The 27,324-nt window shown below is 43.8% G+C and overlaps 2 protein-coding genes across 7 annotated transcripts in view; one reads left to right on the forward strand and one right to left on the reverse strand.

Moving 5' to 3' along the window:
• The window catches only part of Caf1-55 (chromatin assembly factor 1 p55 subunit), a 30,397-nt gene extending 14,287 nt beyond the window's left edge, over positions 1-16,110 (reverse strand). The window contains exons 1-9 of the mRNA XM_075695652.1: positions 15,925-16,110; positions 13,300-13,429; positions 10,538-10,588; positions 10,345-10,439; positions 7,633-7,806; positions 7,203-7,257; positions 2,244-2,304; positions 1,437-1,529; positions 1,264-1,331 (exon numbers count right to left, since the gene is read on the reverse strand). Of these exons, the coding sequence (XP_075551767.1) occupies positions 1,264-1,331; positions 1,437-1,529; positions 2,244-2,304; positions 7,203-7,257; positions 7,633-7,806; positions 10,345-10,439; positions 10,538-10,588; positions 13,300-13,429; positions 15,925-15,943 (746 nt within the window). The 5' untranslated portion in view covers positions 15,944-16,110. The remainder of the gene's footprint in view (positions 1-1,263; positions 1,332-1,436; positions 1,530-2,243; positions 2,305-7,202; positions 7,258-7,632; positions 7,807-10,344; positions 10,440-10,537; positions 10,589-13,299; positions 13,430-15,924) is intronic.
• A 180-nt stretch (positions 16,111-16,290) lies between these two features.
• Reps (RALBP1 associated Eps domain containing) overlaps positions 16,291-27,324 on the forward strand; it is a 70,043-nt gene continuing 59,009 nt past the window's right edge. For all 6 annotated transcript variants that reach the window (XM_075695646.1, XM_075695647.1, XM_075695648.1 and 3 more), the window contains exons 1-5: positions 16,291-16,444; positions 16,801-17,022; positions 23,229-23,352; positions 25,418-25,462; positions 26,426-26,526. In XM_075695646.1, coding sequence (XP_075551761.1) covers positions 16,867-17,022; positions 23,229-23,352; positions 25,418-25,462; positions 26,426-26,526 — 426 coding nt within the window. In that variant the 5' untranslated portion in view covers positions 16,291-16,444; positions 16,801-16,866. The remainder of the gene's footprint in view (positions 16,445-16,800; positions 17,023-23,228; positions 23,353-25,417; positions 25,463-26,425; positions 26,527-27,324) is intronic.

A 27,324-nucleotide genomic window follows, 5' to 3' on the forward strand; every position in this document is an offset into this window, starting at 1 on the left:
CAGCTAGGCTCAAAGTAGGCACGAGGCGGCCATTTTGAAATGCCAATGGTGATACAGTAACGCAGATTTAGGGTCATAATTGATTCAACGTGCCAATAAGAGTGACCAGGAAGATTTCCAGCACCTTCTAACAACGCATTTTTCAAACTCTACATACCTAATGCGTTATTTTTTCTTGAGTTCCCCATTATTATTGTGCTACTATCCCTTAAATACTGTTGTGTTATAGCCAAATATGTCCCACTCGCTCTGCAATTCTATTGATTATATTTTACTTTGTGAAAGTTTCTTGTTCACTGACCTCTCGCTTTCAAAAGCATTTGGTCTGTCCTTTGTACAATTTTAACACCACATTACTGTATGTTAGTGCATGTCTTACACTGTATTTTTTGTATATGTATTCACATATGCATTCTAATTATTGTACAATCTTTTGAGTGTACTCTCCCCCCTTACACAATGCCTCTAGGGGCCTGCAAGGTATGCTTAAATAAATAAATTCTAATGGGTTAAGCCATACGCGAATATTTTTTTTTTATTTCTTAAACAGCACAATATATGGAGGCCGATATATATTTGTGCTCGACCTATTTTCGAGTAAATACGGTAGTGAGATTTTGCTCTTGATATGCCGCAAACACATACTGAAACCAGCGAAGCCTAGCCAACAGCTAAACCGCAGTCGTAAGTCAAGTCCCAAGTCGTGTAAAGGCTGCATTTGCAATTGACACAATCTGCTGTGCAAGTTCCCTTATGCACACCCAGAGTTTGTTAATTTAAGTGTTAAATAATGACACGGTCCCAAACAACTTCTTCAAGCAGTTTCAAGTGGTGGCAACTCTACCCTAAATGGCTGCGCCAACAGCGGCGATGAAGGAAGTGGCAGACAATGAATGTCGCAAAAGAATGTGCTACCACTCAGCTGTCACAGCGTGGTTGACTTTTGTTCTGTTGTCGGGGGATGACGATTCGGTGGATGCATTGACAGTACTTTCATCTTTATGTAGTGACAGTGTGACAATGGTCGAGACTTTAGCAGTGATGCCTTCTGCTAGATTCTGTTATGCTTATCATCTACCGTTCACAACCAGCCAATCCCAATTAATGTGGGCAGAGTGTTCCTCTGACCACTGACTGACGAAGTGCGAAAAGCACGCAAAGCAATAACACAAGAAAATAAGTCGCAACGAGCAGTGCATGCAGCAAGTTGCGTTACGAGTTGTGTCAACTGTATAAGAGTAAAGAATAACTAGAAGTACTTACATCATCAGTTTCTGGTCATCTGCTACTGATCCAAAAAGGCTCTCGTGGAGAAGGTGCCATGCCACATCCTGAGCGCACACACAATGGATAAGAAAGAACCAACCAATATGAGAACAGATTCACTAAAACCCCCTCTTCTTAACCAAATCAGCAAAAGCAGACAGCCCACTCACTTCAACAACGGCGGTGTGTCCAGTGAAGATGGTTTTAGCGTCAACCACTTTATTCTCTTTTGGAGTAGCATTGATGTCCCAGAGACAAATGGTCTGAAAAACGAAATGGCACATTGCGCAATACTGCTCTTAACGACCTTTTGGTGAATTGCAATTGCACTTTTGAAGCATGAACAGAGCAACATTTTTACTCTCTAGGAACAAGGCCATTCTAGCGGCAGACTGGGGATTGGGAAGCGCCCACACATTCCAATGGCCGACCATGAGTACTTGTCAAAAAGAGATCCCTCCTGTGGGGCTCCTGAAGCTGCTCTATCAAAATTCATGAAGCATGGAACTTTACCGAGAGACTTAGGAATAGAACTAGCATACGTACTCTGTTGCTGCCTTGATCTAGTAGCAGTGCTTGCATTCCAATTGTGCATTTGGAGGTGCTATGCTCTCCCAGAGTCGCCTTACATTGGAATTTGCCATTAGATACTGCTGTCTGTTGTTATTACTATTTGCTAGCATCCTAGTTGGCCCATTTGGTAGTGCGACTATACCAGAAAAACAGTGGTACTGGGTTTCATCCCAAGACCAGGAAGAATTTTTTTCTTCAAAGTTTATATTCCGAGGAACTTTAATGGTTTTCCTCTATAAACTCACTTTCAGCTGCAAACATGTGACAAAAGTGACCCAAAATGCAATTGGCTACCGCGAATGGGTACTTCCATGCTTCTCAATTTCTTTTCTTCCCATTTTTCTAAGGTAAAATTTGTGCGCACATAAAACACATAGCAAAATAAAGTATTGTATTCAACTCACGTGGTCATCTGAGGCACTCAAGAGGTGGCCATTGAGATTAGGGTTCCAAGAAAGACCGTATCTGTCATGAAAATTACAAAATAAACTCGGGTTAATATTAGGTGTGCAAATCCACCCACACACACACACACAAACAAAACAGCACAGTTCTGTACAAATCGCAGAGCAACTCGGACTATAGCTGAAGAACATAGCGCTGTGATTCTGTGCACGTCTTATACAAGGGGGTACAAAAAAAAAAAGAGGAATACTTGTTAAAAGACTAGGTATTTGTCTTTTCTTACAAAACAACCTTATTACCTTTAAAGTACTCTCCATTATACTTAACACCTTGGTCCAATCTGCGACTCTATTCTTGGAAATATTTTTAATATAGTCTGTTTCGATGGCCATTTGTCTTTTTCTTCACCTTTTCTACGTCATGAAATCGTAGTCCTTTCGTGTTCTTCATTCGAGGCAAAAAAAAAAAAAAAGTTGCACGGAGTGAAGTCAGGTGAGTAAGGGGCGTGGGGCAACAGTGCTATATTTTGCCATGAACTGGGGCACTGAGATCGCTACGTGACCTGGTACGTTGTCGTGGTGGAAAAACCAGTCTCACGAGTGCCACAAATCAGGCTTTTTGTTCCACACTGTTACACAATCTTTTCAGTACCTCTAAATAAAAAGCTTGATTAACGGTCTGACCTAGTAGAATGAACTCCAAGTGCACTATCCCCCTCACATAAAAAACAAAACATATGAGCATGGTTTTCATATTTGACTTCGCTTGACGTGCTTTCTTTGGGCAAGGTGACAATGGCATTATCCGCTGGCTTGATTGACGTTTGGTTTTGGGGTCATAAGAATAGCACCATGTCTTGACGCCACTAATAACCTTGGAAAGAAAGTCTCGGTGGCTTTGAAGCTATTCTTTCAAAGCGTGGCATGTTTCTACTCAATCTTTTAGCTGGTCTGTCTGAATTCCAGGCACAAATTTCACAGCAACTCTTTTCACTGCCAAATCATCGGTTAAAATTTACTGAACCGAGCTCAAAAATGGTCCGTATAGGTTCTCCAGCTCTTCAATGGTCCATCGTCGATCTTCAAGCCCAAGTGCATAAATCTTTTAGACATTTTCACCCGTTCATGAAGTTGATGGACATTTAGAACGAATTTGTCACAAATCAATGTTTTTATTCTTTTTTAAGCACGAAGGCCACCTGTACACTAGAGTTTTTTTTCATAGCACCGTCCTTGCAAGCAGTGTTTACCGTCTTCACAGTTTCTGCAACATTTCTCCCAGGCAAGAAACTAAATTTCATAGCTGCGCGCTGTTCCCTCAAATCGGCCATCACGACGAACTAGGAGTGCGCGAAACTACTTTCACGCAAAAAAATCACTGTACCCGGAGAAAACCTTGCCGGAAGATGCCACTGGGCGCAACGATCTCAAAACAAGTTGCCCAATGCTTGCCTAGTGGAAGAAATGTGTACGACAGCTCCGTCCAGCGCAGTGCTATTCCAGTTTCTTATAGGTGCCCCCCATATCTCGTGAGGTAACCAAACACATACATTGAAGTGCCATGCAAGCACCATGCAAAATCTCAAGAAAAGATAAGTAGACTGTTTCTTTAGGGCCTGAGGGACCCTTTAAGGGCCCCTCGCCATGCCACCCAGCAAATTTTGGTTATACACTGGAAGTTATGCGCCCTCTAGGGAGTGTTCTACCACAATGACTTTTCTTAATTAGTTCATTAATAGCAGAGATAGAAATACCTGAAGCGCCGTGAACCCATGATTTCAGGAGGCAAGCGTCACTGCCAACATAGACACTCTCAATTTGCCCCCTCTAGCCTCCTCAAGCGAAATTCCATCCCTGTGTTCTCCCACACCCGAGCCGGAGGGTCACATAACGAATACGTCACGGGCACAGCCTTCTTATTCTCGTTCTCCCTCTAGCATTTTCACTGAGCGTCGCCCTTCCAGCGATGGTCTCGTGTGTGACCTGTTGCGTTTGTCTCGTCTGTGAAGCAGCTGACATTGCGTGCTCTGTACGAGAGCAGCTGCTTAGCGGTATAAGTCAATGCCACAATCTCGAGCCCTGAGGCAGGTGCGAAAAGATGAAAGAGCATAATCCTGGCGCTGGAACACAGTAGAAAATGACAGTTTCGTTGCATGCGTGCAAGACTGCACTACCTGGTAATAAGCAGACGAAACAGAAGTACATCTTGTTTGCTATGGTATGAAGTGAAACGAAAACACGCAGCCATTCATTCTGTATGTTTTATTATTTCTCTATCATTCACCTATAGAAGCAACAGATTAAACAAATAGATCATGTTGCCTAGAATAATTCTCAAACTCATATGTCACTATGAGTGGCACCACAACACTGCCGTGTACGTAGGCACACTTGCACGATTGATGTCAACTGTCCAGCTAGGAGCACAGCACCCGCGAGGAGATGGGAAAATAGCATTTGGTTTGAAATTTTAAGCTCTTTCTGCGGCGCCTAGGGATGCAATACTTAGCACACACACACACGTTAGCTTGCATTTTATGTACTGCGCTTGTTGGCTCACAATGGTCAGACCTGGTGAGAGGCCCTTTAAGTGAACTGACCGCAGAAGTGTCGGGCCCACAGACCTGTGAGGATCGCGGCATTTCGTCACAAATGACCGCGTGGTACACACTCGCACAAAATGCGACAACTTATCAAGAACAAGTAAAAACTAAACACGCCTCTGCTCTTGCATAAAAGCTTTGTTTAAGATCCTATTACGTGAAATAACACGTAGAGTATCTCTTAGGTGCCATACACGAAACCTCTAGAAATTGGCAACTAAGCTCCGGAGCACCCACTCGTTCCATTGTGCTCCGCAGTCGAAACCTGCGATAACGAAATCCCGTGACTAGTAAATTCTCGCGACGAGATATTTTCGTATTACCGGAGAAAGCCCATAGGATTCAATGCATTTTGTGCTTCTCGGCAATCAAATATTGCTTTACTATAATCCCGCATCAACGAAATTCTCCGGAAAATAACTCTGCATATTACCTACTCATGCAAGGCCAGCAGGGCCCAAAATGTGCTAAAATGCTATTGTTTTGCACTAAAACTGCATGAAATAACACCACATTACACTTGCATGGATGCGGCCATTTTTGTTTACAAAAATAACCAAGCGCCGGAAGCGATCAAGCCGGAAGCACGTCACAGCCGCCATTTTGTTCACTGATCGCCGGTTGAAGCGGCACACACGAGGCTACAGACAGGCGACGGCGGTTTTTGCACACCTAGTTCAGTGCGTAGCAATAAAAATGTAGCAAGAACAAGGAAATCCCCGTGCCACTGGCGTGGAATTGTCTATGGCACTTGAGATGGCAGTAGCAGCATAGAGTGCGACGGATTGAGCCGTGATTAAGTGATTGTCCGGGAATACGCATTCCTAGTTTCAAGAACGCTGGTTTGGTGCAACCCGACAGATATTGCGTGTGGATTCGACGCCGGACGTAAATTTGCGCTAAAGGGCCGTAATCTCGACCGACTTCCTTCAGGTACACGAGATACGATCACTTTTGTGGTCAGCACCAGACGTGTCGGCGTCCGGGGCGTGCACTGGAGAAACGCTGCTGCATGCGTGGAGCAGTGTTGCTCTGCGTTCAGTGCCGAGTTACGCAAAAGTGATCGTATATCTGAAAGCAACTGACCAAGAATACTGCTCCACGGCAGCAGTGCTTCCACTGCTGATCGACGCATGCGGCGCACTTTGTACTGTTGGCAACGTGGTTCTATATCCTCGAGCAAGCTTGCCAAAGTAGGCTTACGAAATTTTGACAGTAAAGTTTTATTCTGCGACGCATTACCTCTGTGCTGTCTCATTTCACAACAAAATTCTCGTGAAAGCGAATTTTTTCGCATTCTCAGCCACTTTATTGTGTGGTTCAACTGTATCTTGAAGCTTACATCAAAGTTGGTCATACATTACCTGAGTTTTGTCAAGGGTGCCGAATGTGCTGGGACACCGAATAGTAAATCAGCGCGTATAGGTGCACCAAAACCAAACACAATAGGCGCTCAGGTACACCATGACAAAGAAGGCACAACTAGAAGTACGGGTGTGCTACGACAGCTGTGCTTGCAGAGAGCTTTTCTACTCGTACAATGCATTTTGCACTGCGTTCCACTGCATGCAATGTTTCCGCTTGATAAAAAGGAAACGTGTAAAAATGTAATTTCTGGGAAAAAGAATATTAAAAAATTGCAGTCAAGTTGCAAGCACCAGACCCCAGTTACTACCCGACGTGCCCAGAAATACGCAACGTCGTTTATGTTGCAGTAGCGTGACTGAAAAACAAGCAGGAAGCGGGGGCGGGTAGTGGAGATGGTGTTACTTTTAAACATCGAGAGGCTTTAGTTAGGCCTAGCTGCATTTTGCTATCAAGCTTCTTGCTGTTTGGTGCCGCATTTTTCATTTAAAGGATTCGCCGCTGTCTGCAATGGCACTAACTCTGCCTTTGTCATCCTCACCGATGGCGTCAAAGTGCAAAAAGCACGGCAAGAGTCTAATGCATAATGCTGGTTCCCAAAAGCGGTGTTTAGGAGTCAAACATACACACTGTATTGCAGTGAAGCATAACAAGAGTGAAAAGGATCCACAGTCACGTGGCTTAAAATGTGTTCCTGCACCCACCGTCTCCTATCACAGTACCAGCACCAAGACACCTAATACTACTATTGGCAGGATTCTAAGCTGTTTCGGATGTGGCTGTGGTAATTTGAGCCCGTGAAGGCTGTTAAAGGCATGCATTCGTTTTCTTTTTCTTGGGGGAGGGGAGGCTGCCCAATTTCTCAGACGTTTTCACAGTCCCTAGATAGTCCAAAAAATGAGACGTAGACTGTATGTTGTATGCTGAACTGTTAATCAGCATACTGGACTGTGCTTTCACTGTTTGTAATGCATAAAACTGCCATGCTCACCCTTCCTTCTGATGACCGCGAAGTCTGAGATCAGGACTACATTCACCGTTGGGATCTGGGACAAAAAAAGGATGCATAAAAATATTGAACGAAGCAAGATACACTAATGTCAATATCATTGGGGAAAAAGGCAACGTCACAAGAAAAAGAAAAAGAAAAAGAAAAAGAAACAAAGGTTTAATATAAAAGGCTTATCTACACTCTCGGTAAACTCATTCATCTCTCATTTAAACATACTGAGCCAGATGTCCATGAGAATTATGAAGTTTCATTTAGGTTCACTAACTAAATGGCTCCTTTACAAAAGGGTGAAAACAAGAAATTTTCACACTGCATGCAATATATTTCCCTAGCAGTCACAGCGCAAATACGTGTTCTGACAGCAAAACACTTTTGTGCAAGAGGAAGAAAATGAGATAGGGTGCCAGACCAGGCTTTGAGGGGTGCTTAGTGTAGTCGAAGATTAACACATCGCTCGAGGGGGTCTTCGTGGCGATGATGCACGGGTTTTGCGGCATGAAGCGCGCTCTGTTGACTTCCCCCTCGTGGTTGATCTTGATTTCAATATCAATCTTCCCACTGACAGATCCAAAACCACCGAACTCTGAAACAAGGAGACAGAGAAATGCACAATGTTATAACAGAAAGCTCCCTTGCACTAACAACTTGGTTCTAATTGCATGCCACTACCAATCTCTTCCCTCAGTGTCAACAGCCATGGGGTCTTAACCTCTACAAGCACTTGATGCAAATATGAATTTCAGACTTTATTTATTGCTAAAAATACAGAAAATTACATGTGTGTAGTATACATAAGGAGGTCCCATAGTCGAAGACTGTACTGGGACCTCCAAAAACTATGTACAAACGCAATACAAACTAGGGAAACCTAGATGTTGACATCATGTGAAGTCTGAAGACAACATCCCAGCAAAGTTTGATATTTTCTTTGACAGAAGCTCTACATGCTTTGCACATAATTAAACACATGCTTGAATGTTTGGCTGCATTCATTCATGCACACAAAATGCGATGCCCAATTTTGCAACAAGATCTTCCAACCATCTAAAACATGCAATATGTTCCATCTTCCAAGCCAAAGCAATGCAATGGGAAGTAATGCAAGAATTACAATTATTTGTTTTTTGCACTTTATGCCTGTTGCTACTGTTACACATAGGGCACACAAGTTTTTGAAAGGCAGCCAGAATGCATTTGATCACTTTTTACTAAGCAATTACTTTAAAGTGCAATTTACTATTTCTTCCTAAACTACCATATATTGACGATTATAAGTCAACATTTTTGCCATTAAATGACTTTCCAAAGTTCGGGGGTCAACCTATAATCAGAGTCGACCTATACGCAGAATCGCAAGGTCCAAAGTAGTTTCAATCGAGCTGCAGGCAGTATCACACGCCGTGCGCACGTAATTCCACAATAGCTATCAAACACTGTGCGAAAGCGGGCTGCTTAAAAAGAGGAATTTATCTTACAAAATGCCCATTGTTTTTGTTTTCATACAATAGAAACAGTTTGTTGACAAAACATGGGCATTCAACGAAACAGCTAGCAGCGCCATGTGGGCTGGCAACACTTCACGGGGAACTAAACCACCTGACCGGTCACATGCACCCACAAATATCTGTGTTTTTCCACTCTTTGCATGCCTGTTCACCATTTCCGCGTTTCGCTTCGCTTGCGAACAGTGGTGTGCGCGATTTGTGTCGCTGCCCACAGATGCAAAGATGCTGCTAGATCATTGGCTGAAAATGAAATGCGTGATTTACGTTCACAGAATATTGTGAGTACTGCAAAAAAAACTATGGCATTACGTTTTACAACCACTGTAAGTATTGCTTGATTATCACACCACCACGGGTGAGGTTTTGCAACCATGGGAATGACACAACAACATAGCAAGCATACGCCGTGCCAACAGCCTCGCGCAACCACAAAAGTGACACCACGGCCTCTGAGATTGTGCCACATGCAGCCCAATCGCAGAAGCTATGGGAACGCCATCAACAAGCAGAGCAAGCTTAGCAACCATGGCACATCGACTCCTGTTGTGTTGCTGTTGGTGCCACCCTACGATTTCATGAGATAGTTTAATGTGGCATTGAGAGCTGTAAAAACTTGAATGCAACTCTCATTTCGTTTGTATATTGATAACTTCAGTTTACATGTGTTGTTTATCACAACTTTTTTTTGCCCTCTGTTCTTTGACCATGCTGAGAATAGATCTAAAGCAAAAATGGTGGCTTGAAGAAACTTGCCAGGGCCCCTTAATGATATGCAAGCACACAGTTTTAGAAAAAGCTACTGTGGTGGCACAACGCAGGACCAGCTCTAGACAAGACTGCACAGTTTTGTAGCTACCATATTTACTCGATTCTAAGCACCCCCTTTTTTTTTCACGATCGCGATGCCCAAAGTGAGGGGGGGTGCTTAGATTCGAAAAATCTAGAATTACCCCCCCCCCTCCCTCTTTTCGCTGCGACATCACGACGAGATGGGTGCGAGAAATAAGATTTTATTTTGCAAACATTTAAAAGAAAAATTGGTGCAGAGTGTGAGCCCACCGCTTGTGTCGGATGCTCAGTCACTATCACTGCCACTGAAGTTCGTCGCACCGCTCGAACCGCCGCTCTTGGTATCCCACAGGAGGTCGTCGTCCATTCCGTCGAAGTGGTTTGTGATCGAGCACTTCTTAAATGATTTGACCACAACGTTCAGTTGGACCCGCTTCCAAGCGTCCGAAATCCACTTTGCGATGGTTGATGGCTACGCTTTCTGCAGCTTTCACCGTACAGTCGTACAGTCCGGCTGTACGGCGTAGTCGCGCTGTGGCCGCCGTGCCACCTCGGGACTCCGACGGCTCCGGCTCGATGACGGAGTGAGCAAGCACGGTTGGCGCTCTTGGCTACGCGCTCTTCCTAACAAATAGGGGGGGTGCTTAGATTCGCATGCAAACTTTTTTCCGAATTTTCTCGCGAAAATAGAGGGGGGGTGCTTAGAATCGCAAAAATACGGTACATCGCAAGGATTTTCACATGCCTGACAAGGTCACCGTTTCAATGCAGATACTAATCCTTCCCTCTACTGCTACAATTTCACACCAGAACAAGAACTGTCTTACCTCCTTTCTCGCTATCGTAGTGAGTTGCATCAAATTGAGCATCTTCACTTGGCAATTGTACGCTTGCTATGAGCAGGTGGTTCTGTTCATCAGATCTGATGAGCGGGAGATATTGCACGTCAAAAAGTCATTTTCAAGCTTCAAAAGTAGTGGCATTCAAGATTCTCGCTAAAGAAGGAAAAAAAAGACTTACGTGTGTGTCCCCAGAATGAGCCTGTGGATGCTGTAGTCCCTTCCCTCAGGGCTGAGTAGGAAAAAGAAACAGAGCCTGTTAGCCACTCTAAGGAAACAATTTCAGGTCTGATAGAATGCACAACATGGCTACTGAACATGTCCATCCATTATGTAAGCCAGGTAACTGGCACCATCATGCATAGGGTATCAAGCAGCTGAAACAAACAAACCAAGGTGGACGTGTCGAGTGACAAAAGTGATTTTGTCGACTGCTACCAATAGGGGACAAACTACATTATCAAGAAGGCAATGAAGCAGCCAGAGAGTGGAAATTAGGCAGGCATCAGGAAGGTGAAAACAAGCTGTAAGATACCTGAACTGGTGTCAAAACTTCCATGAGAAGACTGAATTTCTTATGTTTTTGCTGACAGGCACTAAAACTGAAGAAGTGTGTTCTTTCCATATTGTTACATCTCAACACCACCAAGGGTGTTAATTGAACGTAAGCCACATGTCGAACCACCGTACCTCCTATCCAGACGTCAATGCGGTGTGGACTATGACTAAAAGCGCTCACTCCACCATTATCTGGAAAACTGAGAAAAGGATGAAAGCGAGGGAACCACAACAACATATTGAGAAGCGCAGTAATTGAACGTTTGCCACATGTCAAATCACCACACCTCTTATCCAGACGACAACGCAGCATGGGCACTGATAGTTGAAGTGCACTCACCCCAACATTACCTGGAAACCTGAGCAAAGGATGAAAGGGAGGAAACCCCGACAACGTAGTGAGAAGTGCAGTAATTAGATGAGACAAATCACCACCCATCCCTCGGCACTTATCCAGCCGTCAAGACATCGTGTACACTGGCCGTTGCAGGGTTCTATGAAAGGCCCTCAGCCCGCCCTTCACCTGGCAGCCAGAACAAAGAAGGGGGGGGAGGGGGTAACGGCAAACTAGCTGTCGCCAGTCTATTTCTTTCCACAGATGCCAAACCAGTTCCTTCGGAGGTGGAGTTACGGCGGGTTATGACGAGCATGGGGCGTGGTATTGCCACGCCCATGCTCGACGATGGCGATTTGCTGATGGAGAGTCTTCAGAGTCCCTAGTCGACTCGCCTAAGGAAGACGACGGCATTAAAACAGACTTTTTGAGAGTCAGGACAGGGTGTCCTGATGTGAACCGAGACGTTTAACTAGCTCCTGCATGGAGTGGACTTTCATACTGGAGCCGTGTCACTAAGCTAAATAAACCCTTTTTCCTTCATTTTCTACAACATGACGTAGTAGTCGATGGGCTTGGTGGATTCCATGCCCTGACCGCCACCTTAGCTGCAACAATATGTACTGCAAAGTATTTGAATCCGCATACCAGGCTGCAGAATTCTTTTTCTCAGATCTTCAGTCCCACAAACTGCGAATTAAAGACTCACTCACTATTGAAGCAGAGTACATAGGGGCATTATTGTGGTGCAGAAACCAATTCCCCTCTTACAACAAATGTGGTCGCTTCAGGACCTCCATGTAAAAAACTGCACTGTCAGTCTGGCCTTTGGGTACAAAGTGATGGTGTATAATCTTATGCCAGTTAATAAACACAATCAACATTGCCAATTTTTTTCTTTGTTATTCCGTGCTTTTTTATGGCCTTGGCTCATCTGTTTTCCACTCCTTTGTCAGTGACTTAAGCTCGATGCTGTATTAATAAATTTACGTTTCATCATTCGTGAAGTTGCTTTGCAAGGATTTATTGCTGTTGTCTGAAGCTTACAAATCAATGCAACATTCATTTTGTCACAACTTTTACTCAGTAGTCTGCAGTTTCAGCACCATCTTGGCGCAACCCTTCTTCATTTACAAGTTTTCACTCAAAATCCCGTGAATGGATGACTTTCCTAAATCAAGTGCTTGTGAAGTCATTCTAAACATCATTCAACAGTCAACGCGCAGACGAGAATCCCACAATTTATGTTTTCATCTTTACACGAGGTCGAGGGATTTCCTGATGTTTTGTCCTTGAGCTCTTCACAGTATTCCAAATGCTGGACTCATTAGAGCACAATTCTTTCCTCTATGGCATCCTTTCCGTGGGCCTGTTAGAACATTTGATGAATCTCTGCACCATTCTTGCTTAATTTCACAAGAAGTTTGACAATGATCCTTTTGTTCTATCTGTTCAGTGATCTCTATTTCAACAGATGGGTCGCACAAAAAGTGTACACATAAAATTCTGCTTTGTCAAACAACAGTTCAGCTCATACTATAGGTCAACTGGGTCCTTTTGACTGGAGAAAGCAATACAGCAGCAGTGCTAGACCTTCATCTTCTTGGTGACTCACCACAAGAACATTTAGGAAGTCATAGGCTGGCACAATAGGAAGATACTCACTCACCAACATTGGTGCTAGTGAGCGAGTATGCCATCCTATAGCCTAAGTGCAGAAGGACAGAAGCACAACACACTATTTTAAGTAAACACAAAAACTTATTCGGTGAAATTTTTTAAGGCATCATTGCCTTGAAACAAATACATGCACCGTATAATTCAAACAACAAGCTTTACACCCCTGCTATGGCAAAAGAAATCAGAAGAAATTACAATGAGAAACAGAGCATCACAGCAGGAATCTCATGAGATGGTTTCATGGTTAGCAATGGCATTCTTGTCGCTGCAAGCTGCAAAAAAGAAAGGCAAGAGGAAAATCCAAACTATTGCCTTCTGCTTGCATCAGTCATTAATCTGCCCATGTGCAAAAACTTGTTCAGGGCACTTACCGAGTCACGTCTGGGAGCCACTGGGCCGTTAGGCTGGGCCACTCCAGCGCGTGCGTCATTACGAGGTCATAGAGAAAAGGAGTGTTCTTCTTCCATATCTTGTACTCCTCATTGATCACTCTCTCTTCAACTGCACACATAGCACACTGTTAGCAACCTCAACTAAGACACCCAAGATGCAACAATAAGTACAGCAGTTGAGTTTATAGGAAGCAAAATCATGAATGATTGCCCTAGGCTATTCTAATCATGCTTTCACATGTAAATGCCACATTGCTTGTACGAGTTAATTCAAAGGCATCATCTGAATCACTGCGAAGGGGGCGTAATGAAAGGGCACCAATTACAATGGCCAGTCTAGCAATTTTAACAGTGCAATGCATTTTCAGTGGCACTAACAAATTTCATAAAGCTCGACATAACAGGGCAATCGAGTAATGAGCAGTGCACCAGGCCTTTATCATGACAACAGACTCCTAGTTCAGACATTGTGCTTGCATATGTTCAAAGCAGTGAAAGAATTTCTGTGAAGGTGACAACATTTCCCAACGTGTACTACGTACTCAACATTTTTTTGTTTTCACTAGCCGCACCGCAAAAAGTGACACCAAGCGAGTGACAGAAATAAACGAGAAAAAAGGCAGGGAGGTTAGCGAGACTAGGTCATGACGCACATCCGGTTTTCTACCCTGCACTGGGACGCGATTTTGTAATGATGCCTTTTTCCAATGCTAAAGCCTTTCGGCGCTTTTCCCATTCGTGAGTAGCCGCGTTTGATGCTCCACCTGAGGTGGAGTATCTCTAGACCACGACCTACTGAACTCCAGACCTGCACAGATATCTTTGCTCCAGCACGCCTGGTCTAGTTCGTGCCTTTTGCAGCTAGGGACAGAGTGTACAAGCAGAGTGGCGCTAGTTATAACCTGTTCACTGTCGTCTGCTTCTTCGACCTGTTCAGCGCTCGTGCTGCCATTTCGGCAGGAACAAAGTGCTTGTATTGGTGGTAAATGAATAAATTAACAAATATAAAAAGAAACCAAAAATTGGTGAATGCTTTGCGTTTCAATAGTGAAATTAGAGGAGAAAGAGCGGTGCAAGAAAGGTAAACAACAAGCATAGGCGGTAGCTGCAATGCTAGACGGCATAAATTTCCCTTTCCGAGCCTCCGTAAGAGACTGGCAGAATTGTTTCAAAAGATTCATAGGATAATCTAGCTTTTTTGAGTTGATTACAGATAGCCTAATGTCATAGATGGCATTAGGATTTACTGCTGTGTGCTGCAGTGAAAGGCAGATGAGCTGGTAAACGTATTCAAAAGTAAGTCCTGTGCTCGACATGCGCAATACGTTGATCGAGTCTGTTTCATGTAACAGTGACCATAGCTTGTTTTTAATGTTGTTGGATGTCTAGCTCAGCAGAAGGCTTGCAAAAGCGATCCCAGTGCTTTAAAACATGCTGTGCTGCAGGCCTTGTGCCACGGAACTCTTGTGCCACAAACTGCAAAGCTAGCTTTTCTGCATGGTACAGCGGCAGCATAATGGTGGTACGAAAGACAAGTACTCAGTGAAGCTGTAGGCATAATTCTCTTTTTGAACTTACGACGCATTCACAGACAACTTTTAGAAGTTAAAATGAGTAGTAATCGTTATGTCCTTGAATGTTACGGAGGTTTCCCGTTTCTAAAGAGGACAGAAGTGAACTTTACAACATACACAATGAAACTTGTGTACTTTACGAACTCTATAAACAATGCGGCTTATAGTAATGTGCATGATCTGTACGGCTTGCTACTGCCTGAAAAAGGCAATAGGAGCGACTACTTAACGCTATTTCAGGTCTGGAGTTCCAGTAGGTCGTGCTCTTGATCACTCACGAACGCGAAAGGCATTACCATCGGGAAAAGGCATCACTGGGCAACCAAAATGCCGCACTGAAACAACAGAGTAAAATTTCACACGACCTCCATTTATAATTGAGCTGTTCCGCTTAAAACACTAGGAAAACTACGTCACCGCCGAAGTTACGAAGCCGTTGCATGACGCAGTGCTACGTTAGAACTCACAGTGGGGACTACGCGAGTAATACTGTGAACCACCCAGAGAACGTAAACATGAGAGATAAATAGGAAACTGCCACTCCAGTCGGTTCCATTTGTGACAGATACGAAGCAGCATGGATGTTTCACCAATACTAAAACAAGATGAATAAGCACATAAAATGACGAGGGCGAATATGCAGGAAACTACGGTATCCCGAGAGTGAAGCCACGAGAGTTTAAAAGACAAACCACTACGGCCGACTAGGAGACGTGCTAAAGCAATGCACGAAACTGTACACCAACAACGACACGCGCACAATGCGGATTATGCCAGATACGCCAAGGATATCTGGCCGGCGTAGCCTAACATCTCCCAATGCCTCATAGATGCTGCATAAAACCTGTAACCATGATTTCTGGTTATTTTCGAGAGTGCGTATGAAAGTAACGATTCAAATATCGTACTCTTGGAGGGCAATAGCCTCAAACTTGAGCTACATGGCCTCCGCGCCACCACCTCGACCAGTCATCTTAAACACACACAGCTCATGGAGAAGAAGCTTGCAATGTTTTTTTAATGAACTCACCGGCGTCCTTGTCTGCCATTTCTGTGCCTCGAGATGCTGCTCAACAAAACAAACTGCGCTACAGTTGCTGATTAATGGTCCTAATTGTACCGACGAGTCCTTTTTTTGACAAGTTTTCAGTAGGCGCCGGTTTCTTGCAGCGAGACAATGCCGGCTGACATGCGCATACCCTCGCCGACTCGCGCCAAATCCGCCAACCAGTCACGAAATCCCATCCGCGATTGGCTAGTTGGCGCAATTACTGGCTCATCATACCAGTTAATGTGTTTTACGGGAAAATAAAGAAGTTATGTAATGTTATTTCCCAATATTCCGCGTTTGTCAGTGTCACTATTTTTTTGTTAGTACGACAACTACGACTAAAAAGATACAAGTGAATTTTTTACTACGGGCGAATGTCGGTCCGGACTCCGGTGTGTGCATGGTAGACGACGAAGGATGGGTTAGTCGCGCGGTGCTCGTTTTACGTCGTAAAATTCGGAAGGAAGGCTAACTGGTGACCAACTCCATGGCAGGCGAGGTACGACCCGTTCTTTTTGAGTCACCCTCGCAATCTCTGGTTCCCTGTAACCTCCCGATAGCATGCGTAGGAGCCGAAATAGCCGGCAGAGACCGGATATCTAGGCCTACTATTTTTGTCATGCCATATGAGTGTTTGGCTCGTAATTGCCGTCAAGCGGTTCCGTTGCAGCTCTACGTATGTCGTTTTGTGATCCCACCTCCGTGAATTAAACGTCGACGCTCGGGCAGCCGGTGGTGTGAAATAGAAGCCGAGTGCTCGGCACGTCAGTTTTACCGCTTGCGGCGTTTTTAATTTTCGGGTCGAGCGTACTGGTCGAACGATTCGCCAGATGTCCGGGTCCCCTACTTTTTCAGGGATGCTGACAGCGAGTATTTGATCGCGCATTCGTGCCGTTACAAGCACACAAGCTGTCAGCCGCGATGGAGAACCCAGGGCTGAAACTGACCGATGCCGAGCAGCGCTATTTCGGCGAGCTGTTCTCTGCTTACGACGTCGACGGCCAAGAAAAAATATCTGGTTCCAAGGCATCTGAGCTGCTACTGGCAACACAGCTACCAACGGAAACGCTGCAGCAGGTAGGTGTGCATTTGTCACACTTATTTTATTTTTTTTTCCGTTTATGAGCGTTGTAAACTTCGTGACTGAGAAATACTTCTTTGGTCAATGACCCGCCTCACCGTGTAATCAAGCGATCAAGGCCGGCTATCTCGATACGTTTGTTCTCGTACTTGCGTGTGGATTATTAACTGAAATGTCTTTCTGCTGGCTGTGTGTGTTTCTAGTTACATTGTAAGGTTACACCCGCGGCTGGCGGTGTCTCGCTGCGCTGTCTCTGACAGCTGTCGACGCAGCGTCGTCTTCCGCGGTTTGCATTTACATTCGCTGCCACTTGCCGAGCTGCTCAGCCAGCCGAAGAGTTTCGCGTCAGTAGCTGCTGGCGTCGGGAACATAAGCCTTGGTGCGTATTACGATGGTGTTTTCAATTGCTTCCAGGCTTTAGTTTACCTTTTCGGCAGTCATGCCATGATTAGCGCGTTCAGCACGGCACCCGCATAATCTGGAGCAATATCGGTGTTCCTGTTGTGATGAAGTAGCGCACTTAAATGTGAGGCTCAATATCTTGTAAAGGCATTCTTTTCTTCCTTCTGCTTCGCCATTTTTTCGTTGTCAAAGGCTCGACGAGCATTCATTTGATTTACTAGCATGTTAGTATGAACGAAACGCAGAATCCGCGAGCAGTAAAACCGTACAGCACGCTGTCGTTCGCATATACTAGTGCAGGCCGGGAATCCAAATACCAGGCTGTGTTCCGAATTTGCGGAGGTATTCAGCCTTTTTCAAGATCTCGCGATCCGTAAAATTTTGCTGCCGAGCATGAGTTGCGTCTTGCGCATTTCACCAGTCAATCTCGTCACGCGCTTTTGTTGTGAACAGCTGGCGCTGTGTTTGATATTTTGCTTTCTTTGAAAGAAAGGTACTTTTCTTATTATTTTGTGCATCTATACAATGCCAACAAATCCGGGCAGCTGAGATCCTAGCATCAAAGCAATAGTTCACAAGATTGTTAGATTTGGCAGTATCTCGCTTGGGAAGTGCCACAGCAGTGAAAAATTTGCTTCTCGAATGTGCTTTAAGAAATGTTAATGCTTTGAAAGTACAGGCTGGTACAGTACAGACAAGTATGGTTCTGCATCAGTGCTTACGAAGTGTCCACTTGTTCTCACGTAGTTGGCCAGTGCAACTTAAAACATTTGTGAGCTGGAGTGTTAAGCTTTCGTCATTTATTGTGCTTGTAAGTGTGCAAGCACAGTAAGGTGGTAGTTTTGTTTTATTTACAAGTGATGCAGCCCTGAGAGGATGCTATCGTAGTAGAGGACATGAATGCAGAGACAGGTGCAGTATTGTTTCTGGTATGTGCGTGTGGGGGAGGGGGGTTCAAATAAATATAACAGCAGCAATAACAATCAGGTTACAAGCGATAAACAAGCTTCAAAATACACATAATATATTTGCTGCAAAAGAGGAGTGAAGAAACGAAAGATCATGAAATAACACTTGACTGTAAAAAAATGAAAGGACTATAGAGAAGTGTGTTTGTTAATCAAGATCATGCAATGCGAGAAAGCAAGGAGGCATTCGACGCAATCTTGGTGGCTCAAGGTACAGTTGTAATTTGACAGACATGAATTCCCGGATCGGGAATGCACGTCACTTGATAATACATTGCACAGTTTTACAAAAAACGGGGTACTTGAATAATGTGACGTGATAAAAATATTCTAGCGCACTTAATATAGTTGGTCCTATTTCACAGTGACTGATGCCAAGGGGTTCTCGCAGTAATCGATTTTGTTTGTGAACATAAAATTGTTTTGAAGAAGCCAAGGAAATGTTTTGTATATTCTTATACGTACTGTATCAACAGTAGGAAAGCTATCGGTCAGTAACTGCAATTGTCTAGCTCAGTGCATATAGTAGGTTGGCTTTGCTTTTGTGACGGCTAGAAAATACATAATAAAAAGTGCACTTCCAAAAGCACTGGGAAGCATTTCAGAACACCCAACATACTTAAGTACAGTTTTTTCTTTCCCCTTGAGACTGCTAAACACTCCTTCTTCCTTGGCCTTACACCCATTTGGTTTCATGGTCGGTTCTTCTAGATCTCAGCCAACAAAAAGCACAAGAAAGAAAAGATTAAAAAAATTTAATTGTGAGATTAAATTATTGAACTGGAACTACCAAATGTTCATATCTGAAAATATTCTTAAGTGCCATTGAATGCTGTCCATAACCTGCTTTTATAAAAGTATGTATTGCATTTGGAAGTTTGTACTGTTTTCATGACTTGCAATTATTTTCGTATGCATTGCTGTGTTTCCCCACCCCTGTGATAGCAGGGGCTGTAGTATCTGAATATAAAAGGGAGGAAAACTAAATAAGCTATCTGGAAAAACATGTTATATCATTCTAATAGAATCGTGACAGTGCCATATAAAAAGATGATCCATCATGTTCTGACTTCGAAACTGTGTTATGTGGGACCTGTGCAAGTGCTAGTACAATCATAGATATCTAATGCATTGCTAATTTTTTGGTGAAATGGCTTCTGATAGAAACAACTTTATATATTGGAACAGTGTTTCTCCAACTGCAGGTCATGAGCTTTCTTTCTGGGGGTCACGGGGGGCCCAACTGCATGTACATTCTGCTTGCCATAACAAAGATGAATGTTCAGTCTTAGTGCCCATACGCATTCAATGCCGTTTCCTGTGTGTGTGTGTGTGTGTGTGTGAAAACAATTTGGGTTCAGCAAATATGGTTGTATCAAGAAAGCAAATGCATACTTCTTATTAAAATACATAATTAAATTAATCCTTGTTAAAAACATAAGCATTTTTGGTAGCTCACTCTGTTGTGCTTGTCGTGTTTTGAATAAATTAAAATGTAAATGTATCCCCATGTTTGAAAAGCAGTCAAATTTCAGAAGGCTTATAAGGGGTAAGGGGGAGAGAGAGAGTGTGTGGGGGGGCGGAGTTGTGTCAAGAGAAGTTTGGTGCAACTAAAAGGGGTCACATACTGGAAAACTTTGAAAAGTATTGTATTAGAACTATAGCTTATTGAGCTAATGTTGCTTCAGATTTCATATTGTTAGTATTCTGCTTTGCTTTTGATATGTGATGTACTGTAGGCAGCATGGTGCAATAAGGAATGTGGGTCTAGCAACGTATCACTCTGCTTGGAGGGAATATGTTATATTGACTATAGCTTATGCAGACATGCCAAGTTGTGCATTCCCTTTCCATGCATTCATGTGGCCTGTCCTATTTTTTGGTCATGATGCAGGCATTGATAAATGTATCTGTGGCTTCTGTGGTGTGGCCTTCTGTGTGTGTAACTGATTATAGTAGTAGCTATCAGCATACACAATAGCTTGAATATCAGACAGGGGCCTGTTGTGACTGTGTCGTAGGACTGTTCGCCTAATCAGCTGTTCTTGACTGCGTTTCTGAAAAATTGATAAAGTTTGAAATAACAAATTTTGAAGTTCTTCACTTGTTATGATAAAATTATTTGAATGTGCACTTGAGATTGAGATTGTTAGAATGATTATAAGCTTAAAATATTGCTAGGCAACTACGTCAAAAAGATTATAGCTGGCAGCAATGGATGTCTTATGGAAAGGTTCAAATAAGTGATTTTGTATAACACCCACGCAAACTTTTATATCCACACCTGTAAGCCTGGTGTTATAAAGTGTTTCTGCTGCCTCTGAATGAAGAGTATTGCGTAGTTTTTGCACTGGAAGTCAATGAAAAATGAAACAGACTTGCACAGTGGAGCTGGAAGGAAGAATAATTATGTGCAGACAGAAAAAAAGAGATTGCATAAAGAACGAGGTGAAAGGGGCCCTGCAACATTATTTTGGCTCTAAGTTATTTCTATTAAAAGGATTCTTTGTCCAGTCCCAAGTTCAAAGAAAAAGTAATTGCGGGAATTAGCACATTCAAACAACGGTTATTCGATTCAAAAGAGAAGCAGATGAAAAGGAAAGTAGTAGTAAAAATCAGTTTATTTTTAAATGAAATGAAGGAAGGTAAGGAAGTTACTGATGACTGCATTGTAACTATCCTACTAAGCTGCTGTCAGCAGTGGGGATGGAGCTGGGAGGGGTAGACTAGGTTGAAGAAAATTACTTACATAATGTACAGTGGGGCAAAAAAAAAATAAATAAGGTGACAGCAACATGAAAAACCACAAGTCACTTGTGCTGTTACTTTGGCGAAGTGTTTGTAAACCTGGCCACACACACCAGCACTGTTCAATAAGAAAGAACCCTCGCATTTCACTCGCCTGTGACGTAATAAACTGTTGCCAGTAAAAGTAGCGCACACCAGAAGTTTGCAATAGCAAGGTAGCATTGTCCCCACAACCGCAGCCTCAGTTTGCATTGGGGATGCATACCTACACGTAAGAAGTTAGGGACTGCATAGCGAGTCGTGGAACGAGAAATGTTGCACGTAACATTTAGAAATAGGAAGACAGCAGTGTGGATTAAAGAGCAAATGGGGTTAACCAACATTCCAGTTTAAAGAAGGAAAATATGTAGCTGGGCAGGCCATGTAATGCATAGGGCCGATAACTGGTGGTCTATTATAGTTGTAGAATAGGTTCCAAGGGTACATAAGTGCAGTCAAGGATGCCACAGAATTGGGTGATGTGAGGAAATTAGGATAGAAGCAGACATAACTTGGTATCGCCTAGCACAAGACAGGGTAATCAGAGATCTCTGGGAGAAACCTTCATCCTGCAGTGATTAAAATAGGCTGATGATGAAGACTTACATTGGTCTTGGCGTGCTCCTTTGTGAGAAAGAAAGAACAGGCAACTGTTGGTAAACCAAGGGTCACTGTGCTTCGAGGTCATGCAAATGGGGGAAGGGAGTGGGGCAATGCTTGAGGGGAGGGGAGAGAAACACTGCAGCATCTGGGAAACTCAAATTTTCTTTGAATTAAGGGGCGGGCGGTGTGTCTCCCCCACCTTTGTCACTATTTCATCCTTTGCATATTTTAATGCCTATTTTTGTGCTCTGAAAACTTCGTCACAGTGAAAAGCATATCTAGTTGTATCTGCTGCCAAAACACACTGCCTCATTCTATTGAGGTTGGCGAGGAATGCGTAATCTAGAGCAAGTAAAATTCCAACTGCCCCGACATCAGTGCTGTCATTGCAGTTGAGGCATCACCAAGACCCATGCCGGCCTAACAGCAGTTACAAACCACATGCCCATTCTGCATCGCAGGCCACTTTAAGCAATGGTTGCGACAGTACTGAGTATATTAACTGCAGGGCTGCTGTTAGCTTGACATCTTGTCTTCTCTGACAAAGACAAATCCCCATGTTGAGATTTTGGCTGCATGCTGAGGCTTCTCTTGTTTGCCCTTTGTTAATTGAGTCTACATCTTCCTGTGGCTGGTATCTCTTATTTGGAACAACTGGCAGAGTACTGCGGTGGTGCACAGTTCACAGCTAAGCCTTTAAGCCCTTCCATGTTTTTGCTGAGAGCAACTTGTCCATTACAGTTGGGCCTGCATTTTTTTTTTTTTTTTCACATCGGTTTGGTTTGTTGATGATAAATGACAGCACCATACTGTGCTATATGAACCTACAAACCATACTGTGTTTGTAGTATAACTTGGGAAGGAATTTTAGTGGTAAGCATTGATTTCTAATTGAGGCCAGCAGGTGTGACATTGCAAACAGGTGTGACATGTGCATCAAACCTGAAAAGAAAATTTTTTTTAATGGTGTGGCTGCATGCTGTTGCAGTTCTAATCATTGTAGTGGCCAAATCTCCAATTGCAAAGCATGGTTAGTTCACTAGAGCTGAAATTCTGGCTAGTTGCTTATTCATGCGCTGTGTATGTCTCTTTACATTCATCCCTTGTTTTTTACACACTGATGTTTGATAATCATGGTTAGTGCATGAATAGAATGCACAACCAGGAGGTTACTGTAGATGAAATGTTCTCACCATTTCCGTTGCTTTTCAGGCTCTTCTAATGGTGGGAAACTCCCAAAGAAAACAAAATCGTATGACCAAAGCAATCATTAGTTGCGAGCAAGTGAAGCATGGCGAAGTGCACTTGTATGTAATTTGCCCACAGGTTGTGTCCACTCCTTTGTCATTATGCAAAGAGTGTTTTGAGAGAGCCAGCGTAGTTTGGTGTGACGTTTGCCTGTCGTGCCTTTTCAACTTAGCATTTGTAAATTTCTCACCCAGATAACCGAGTTGTGTGGTGCCAAACGCCTGGGCCACTTTGGTCGTCCCCAGTTCTACCTGGCCATGAAACTGATAGCGGCTGCACAGGCTGGCCTTCCTCTCAAGATGGACATCTTCTCTTCGGGTGAGTCAAGTTCTAGGGGTTGCAGTCCAGGTGTTACTTCGGAAGACGGGCCTTCTTTTTATTTCTTTTTGCTGCAGTAGGCTACCGATGTTCAGCACTGTCCTATCAGAAATTTATAGGGAAGTGTATTAGTGGCTATGCTGTTGGGCTGCTAAGTGCTAAGCACGAGGTCGCGGGATCGAATCCCGGCCACGGCGGCCGCATTTTGATGGGGGCGAAATGCGAAAACACCCGTGCACTTAGATATAGGTGCACGTTAAAAAACCCCAGGTTGTCAAAATTTCCAGAGTCCTCCACTACGGCGTGCCTCGTAATCAGAAAGTGGTTTTGGCACATAAAACCCCATTTAAAATTTTAAAGAAAAGGGAGTGTATTGGTGAATCATTCATGGGGTGATAAAGTAGAGATAATAAGTAAAGATAGGATGAGAGAGCTGGAAGTAATAATCCAACTTCATTTTCTTCTTATTATTGTTGTTGTTGTTGTTGTTGTTGTTGTTGTTGTTGTTGTTGTTGTTGTTGTTGTTGTTGTTGTTGTTGTTGTCTAATTGGGTCAGTCTGAGCTGGAACAAGGGGCAGTATTCTGTAGGAGTCCACCTAGGGTACTGTCCATTTCAGCTGCTGTTGATTGGCTGGGGCTGCTCGTCTCCTCCTCGCTCGTACAGCTGCATCCAGCCGCTTGCGACCTTTCTGACGTTTGCAAGTGGCTTCTTGTGATACCCTGCCATCTCCGTGACTTTATCTGCAACGCTTTCCACACAGACTCTCAGTGCATGCATGCCGGCCTCTTCATGACCTGCGCTTGACATAGCCTCCGATTTTATTGGCGTGGCATGTATAACTACATCTGAAAGTTCATTCGCTCGTGTGCTCAGTGCCAACACCGAAAATTACCTCCCGAACAAGGCTACCCGTCACAACTCCTCCCCTACCCTAGTTGACCCTTTGATCGTGTTGGTATTAATGTTGATATATATGTATATGGACCGCTACCATCCACTCCTACAGGCAACCGCTGGATTATTGTTGCAGTGGATCACTTGACCCGCTGTGCTGAAACGGCCGCTCTGCCGACTGCCACTGCCTGCGACGTTGCATCATATCAGTTATGACATTTCATTCTGTGCCACGGTGCCTCTTGCGAATTTCTGAGCGATAGAGGCCGCGCCTTTCTTTCCAGTGCTTTGAAGGCACTACTCGACGAATGCCGAATCGTCTGCCGCACCAGTACAGCATACCATCTTCAAACTAACGCCATGATAGAGCACTTGAACCATACTCTTGGCGATATGCTCTCAATGTATGTTGCCTCTGATAATTCAAATTGGGACCAAGTTCTCCCTTTCGTGACGTATGTGTACAATACTGTGGTCTATACCTATGATGAGGTGGGCTTGTCATTAACCAAAAAGCAGAAAAAGCTTGTGGCAAGGTGAGGTCGTCAAAAACAGTGGCCAGAAGTATGTGTTGCCAACAGCGCTCGTCAGTTTCTACTGAAAGAAGACACATTGAAGCCAGGTGATGCAACACCGTAGACGGGGCACCACCGCCCCGCTCTGTCAGAACTAAGGACGTTGAGGAGGAATAAGAAAGACGACTATCGTACTTGTATCTACGCTTGTACTAGTTCTTATTGAAAATGTAACAGTAATATATTCCTAAGAGGCACGATACTCATCCTAAGGAGTTTTTGAGGCTTGGAAAGAAAGGTGGTTAAGGACCCTTTTATAGAGTACCTTTCATGGGACCCTTTTATGGGCACGACATCAAAACTTGGCTGAGATGTTCACAGCAGTGTATGCTACCCGCCGCTGCGTTATTTCACTAGCCCAAAGGGGGGTTCGGGCCCCTTTAAGTCAGCAAGCACCATTTTTACGTAGCACCCGAGAGTACCCTTGAGCGACCCTTGTGCCATTTTTGGGTATCGAAGTAAAAAGATTCAGCATCATGGTGCACCACTGTGTCAGTATGAGAAAGGCAGTATGTTTAAAAAAATGACCTGCTGGCATTTCATGAGCAGCTGTTACACCTTGACTTGTGTGCACATTTCATTCTTTCCATTTCAGGTGTAGAAGTTCCCCTCCCAAGGTTCCATCGGACCACTGACCACGGTGAGTTGAAATAATGATGACACAAAGTAGCTTCCTCTCTCTCTCTCTCTCTCTTTTTTGTCATTGGGGTCCTATCCCTATGGTTAGATGGCTTGTTGCATTGTGCCAGTAAGTATGATGTAGTATGTTCAAACCCTGGCCATTGTGCCTGCAATTTTATGAATTCAGTATGTGGAAATGCCCACATGCACTGATATTTTACATTAACAGAAAAGAGAACAGAGGCACGGATTAGAGAGTACGCAGGGGTGGCTGATATTCTAGTTGTAATTGGGAAAGAAATGGCGTTGGGAAGCCCGTGTAATGCAGGAAGCATATAACCAGTGTTCTGTTAGAGTTGCAGAATAGTCACCAAGGGAAGAAAAATGTAGTCGAGGACAGATGAGAACCAGGTGGCGCCTTGTCCACATGGGGCTCTCAACCTATGTTGTCCTCTCTTCTTGGTGCCCAACAAAGAAATCAATTAGTACCACCAGCTTGTGTAGGCCTACACTTTAGTATTTCATTTTCCTGACCGCCATGGTGGCTGAGAGGCTGCGGGTGGCCTGCTTCTGAGCACAAGATCAAAGGTTTGATTCTTGGCCACCGCAGTGGCATTCTAATGAGGGCAGAATGTGAAAATGCTCGTGCACTAGGATTGGCTAGTTTGTTGCTTTAGTACAAAGATATGTACTGCATTTTATTCTTTCTATTCATGCTGTTTCTTGAACTGCTGTACATTGTACTCAGTACCATGTTATTGATCTCATGGCGAGATTGATTGATGTATTGATTTCATGGCGAGAATGTGGTTACCCATTTTTTATGTGTCTGTGTTCTTTTTTCTTTGGTCTTCAATTGATTACATGATGTATTCTAAACTACTCCTTCTTGATGCCTGGCACTCGGGACGGCAGTAACCAATAAGTAGAATAAACAAAACTGCATAGCTTGATTTGATTTTGACTTTCCTTTGTTGTCTAGCTGGCCACCCAACTCAGCTGCCGCCACCACCATCAAAAAGCCACAACAAGGCAACCAGGCAGCCAAGCCTCAAGGACCTTGAACTGTCACCGCAACATCAGGTGCTTGTTTTGTGTAAAATAGTGGCCTACATGCTTGTATGAGTGAGGGAGGGACGTTGCAACATCATCAGGCCTAGCACCAGTGGACACCAGTTAAGTGCACTATGCCTAGCTCGCAGCTTTGTGCACCCCAGAAATAGAGCCTTCCTATAGTAGAACACTGTCTGGGTGCACCTGTCATTGGCCGTTACTGGACCTTTATTGCTAATTGTGAAGCTGGATTTTCTGTGGGGCACTTTAATTTATTAATTTTTTTCTTCGAGCATAAAGTTACAATCTAGTGACTCCAGGAAATATTTCTTTTCTATTTCGGCTGCAAATTTTGTAGAAAAGTTCTAGAAAGTAGAAAATCTTCAAAAACTTGTGATGAAGTTGCAGTCACTGACCAAGTCAAGCTGAAAAACATACTGTATTTCAGGACCCACATGGTTCCTTGTTCACAATTCACGGGTTCTTGCTCACAGTTGGCTGGGACCAAGGAACCTGTACGGGCTCCAAAATGTCTGTTTTTTACCTTGGCTTGGTCAGCGAATGCAACTTCAGCGTCATGTTAGCTGACTAGACAAACTTTCGTAGAACCCTCGACTACATCACATAAGGGTTCAAAAACTCGTATATTAAGTTTATAAATTAGCAAAAAATTTGGAGGACGCTTAAGCTTTGCCTTTAAGAGTGGAATGTGATAGCATTGAAAGATCCCTGGATGCATCTCACGCTTCCTGGCAACTGGAGCGTACATAACTGTAACGTTTACTGGGAAACGGCGACAAACACTATGCACGAATACGGGCTTTCTGG

Source organism: Dermacentor variabilis, chromosome 6 (assembly GCF_050947875.1).
Source record: "Dermacentor variabilis isolate Ectoservices chromosome 6, ASM5094787v1, whole genome shotgun sequence".
Lineage (NCBI taxonomy): Eukaryota > Metazoa > Arthropoda > Arachnida > Ixodida > Ixodidae > Dermacentor > Dermacentor variabilis.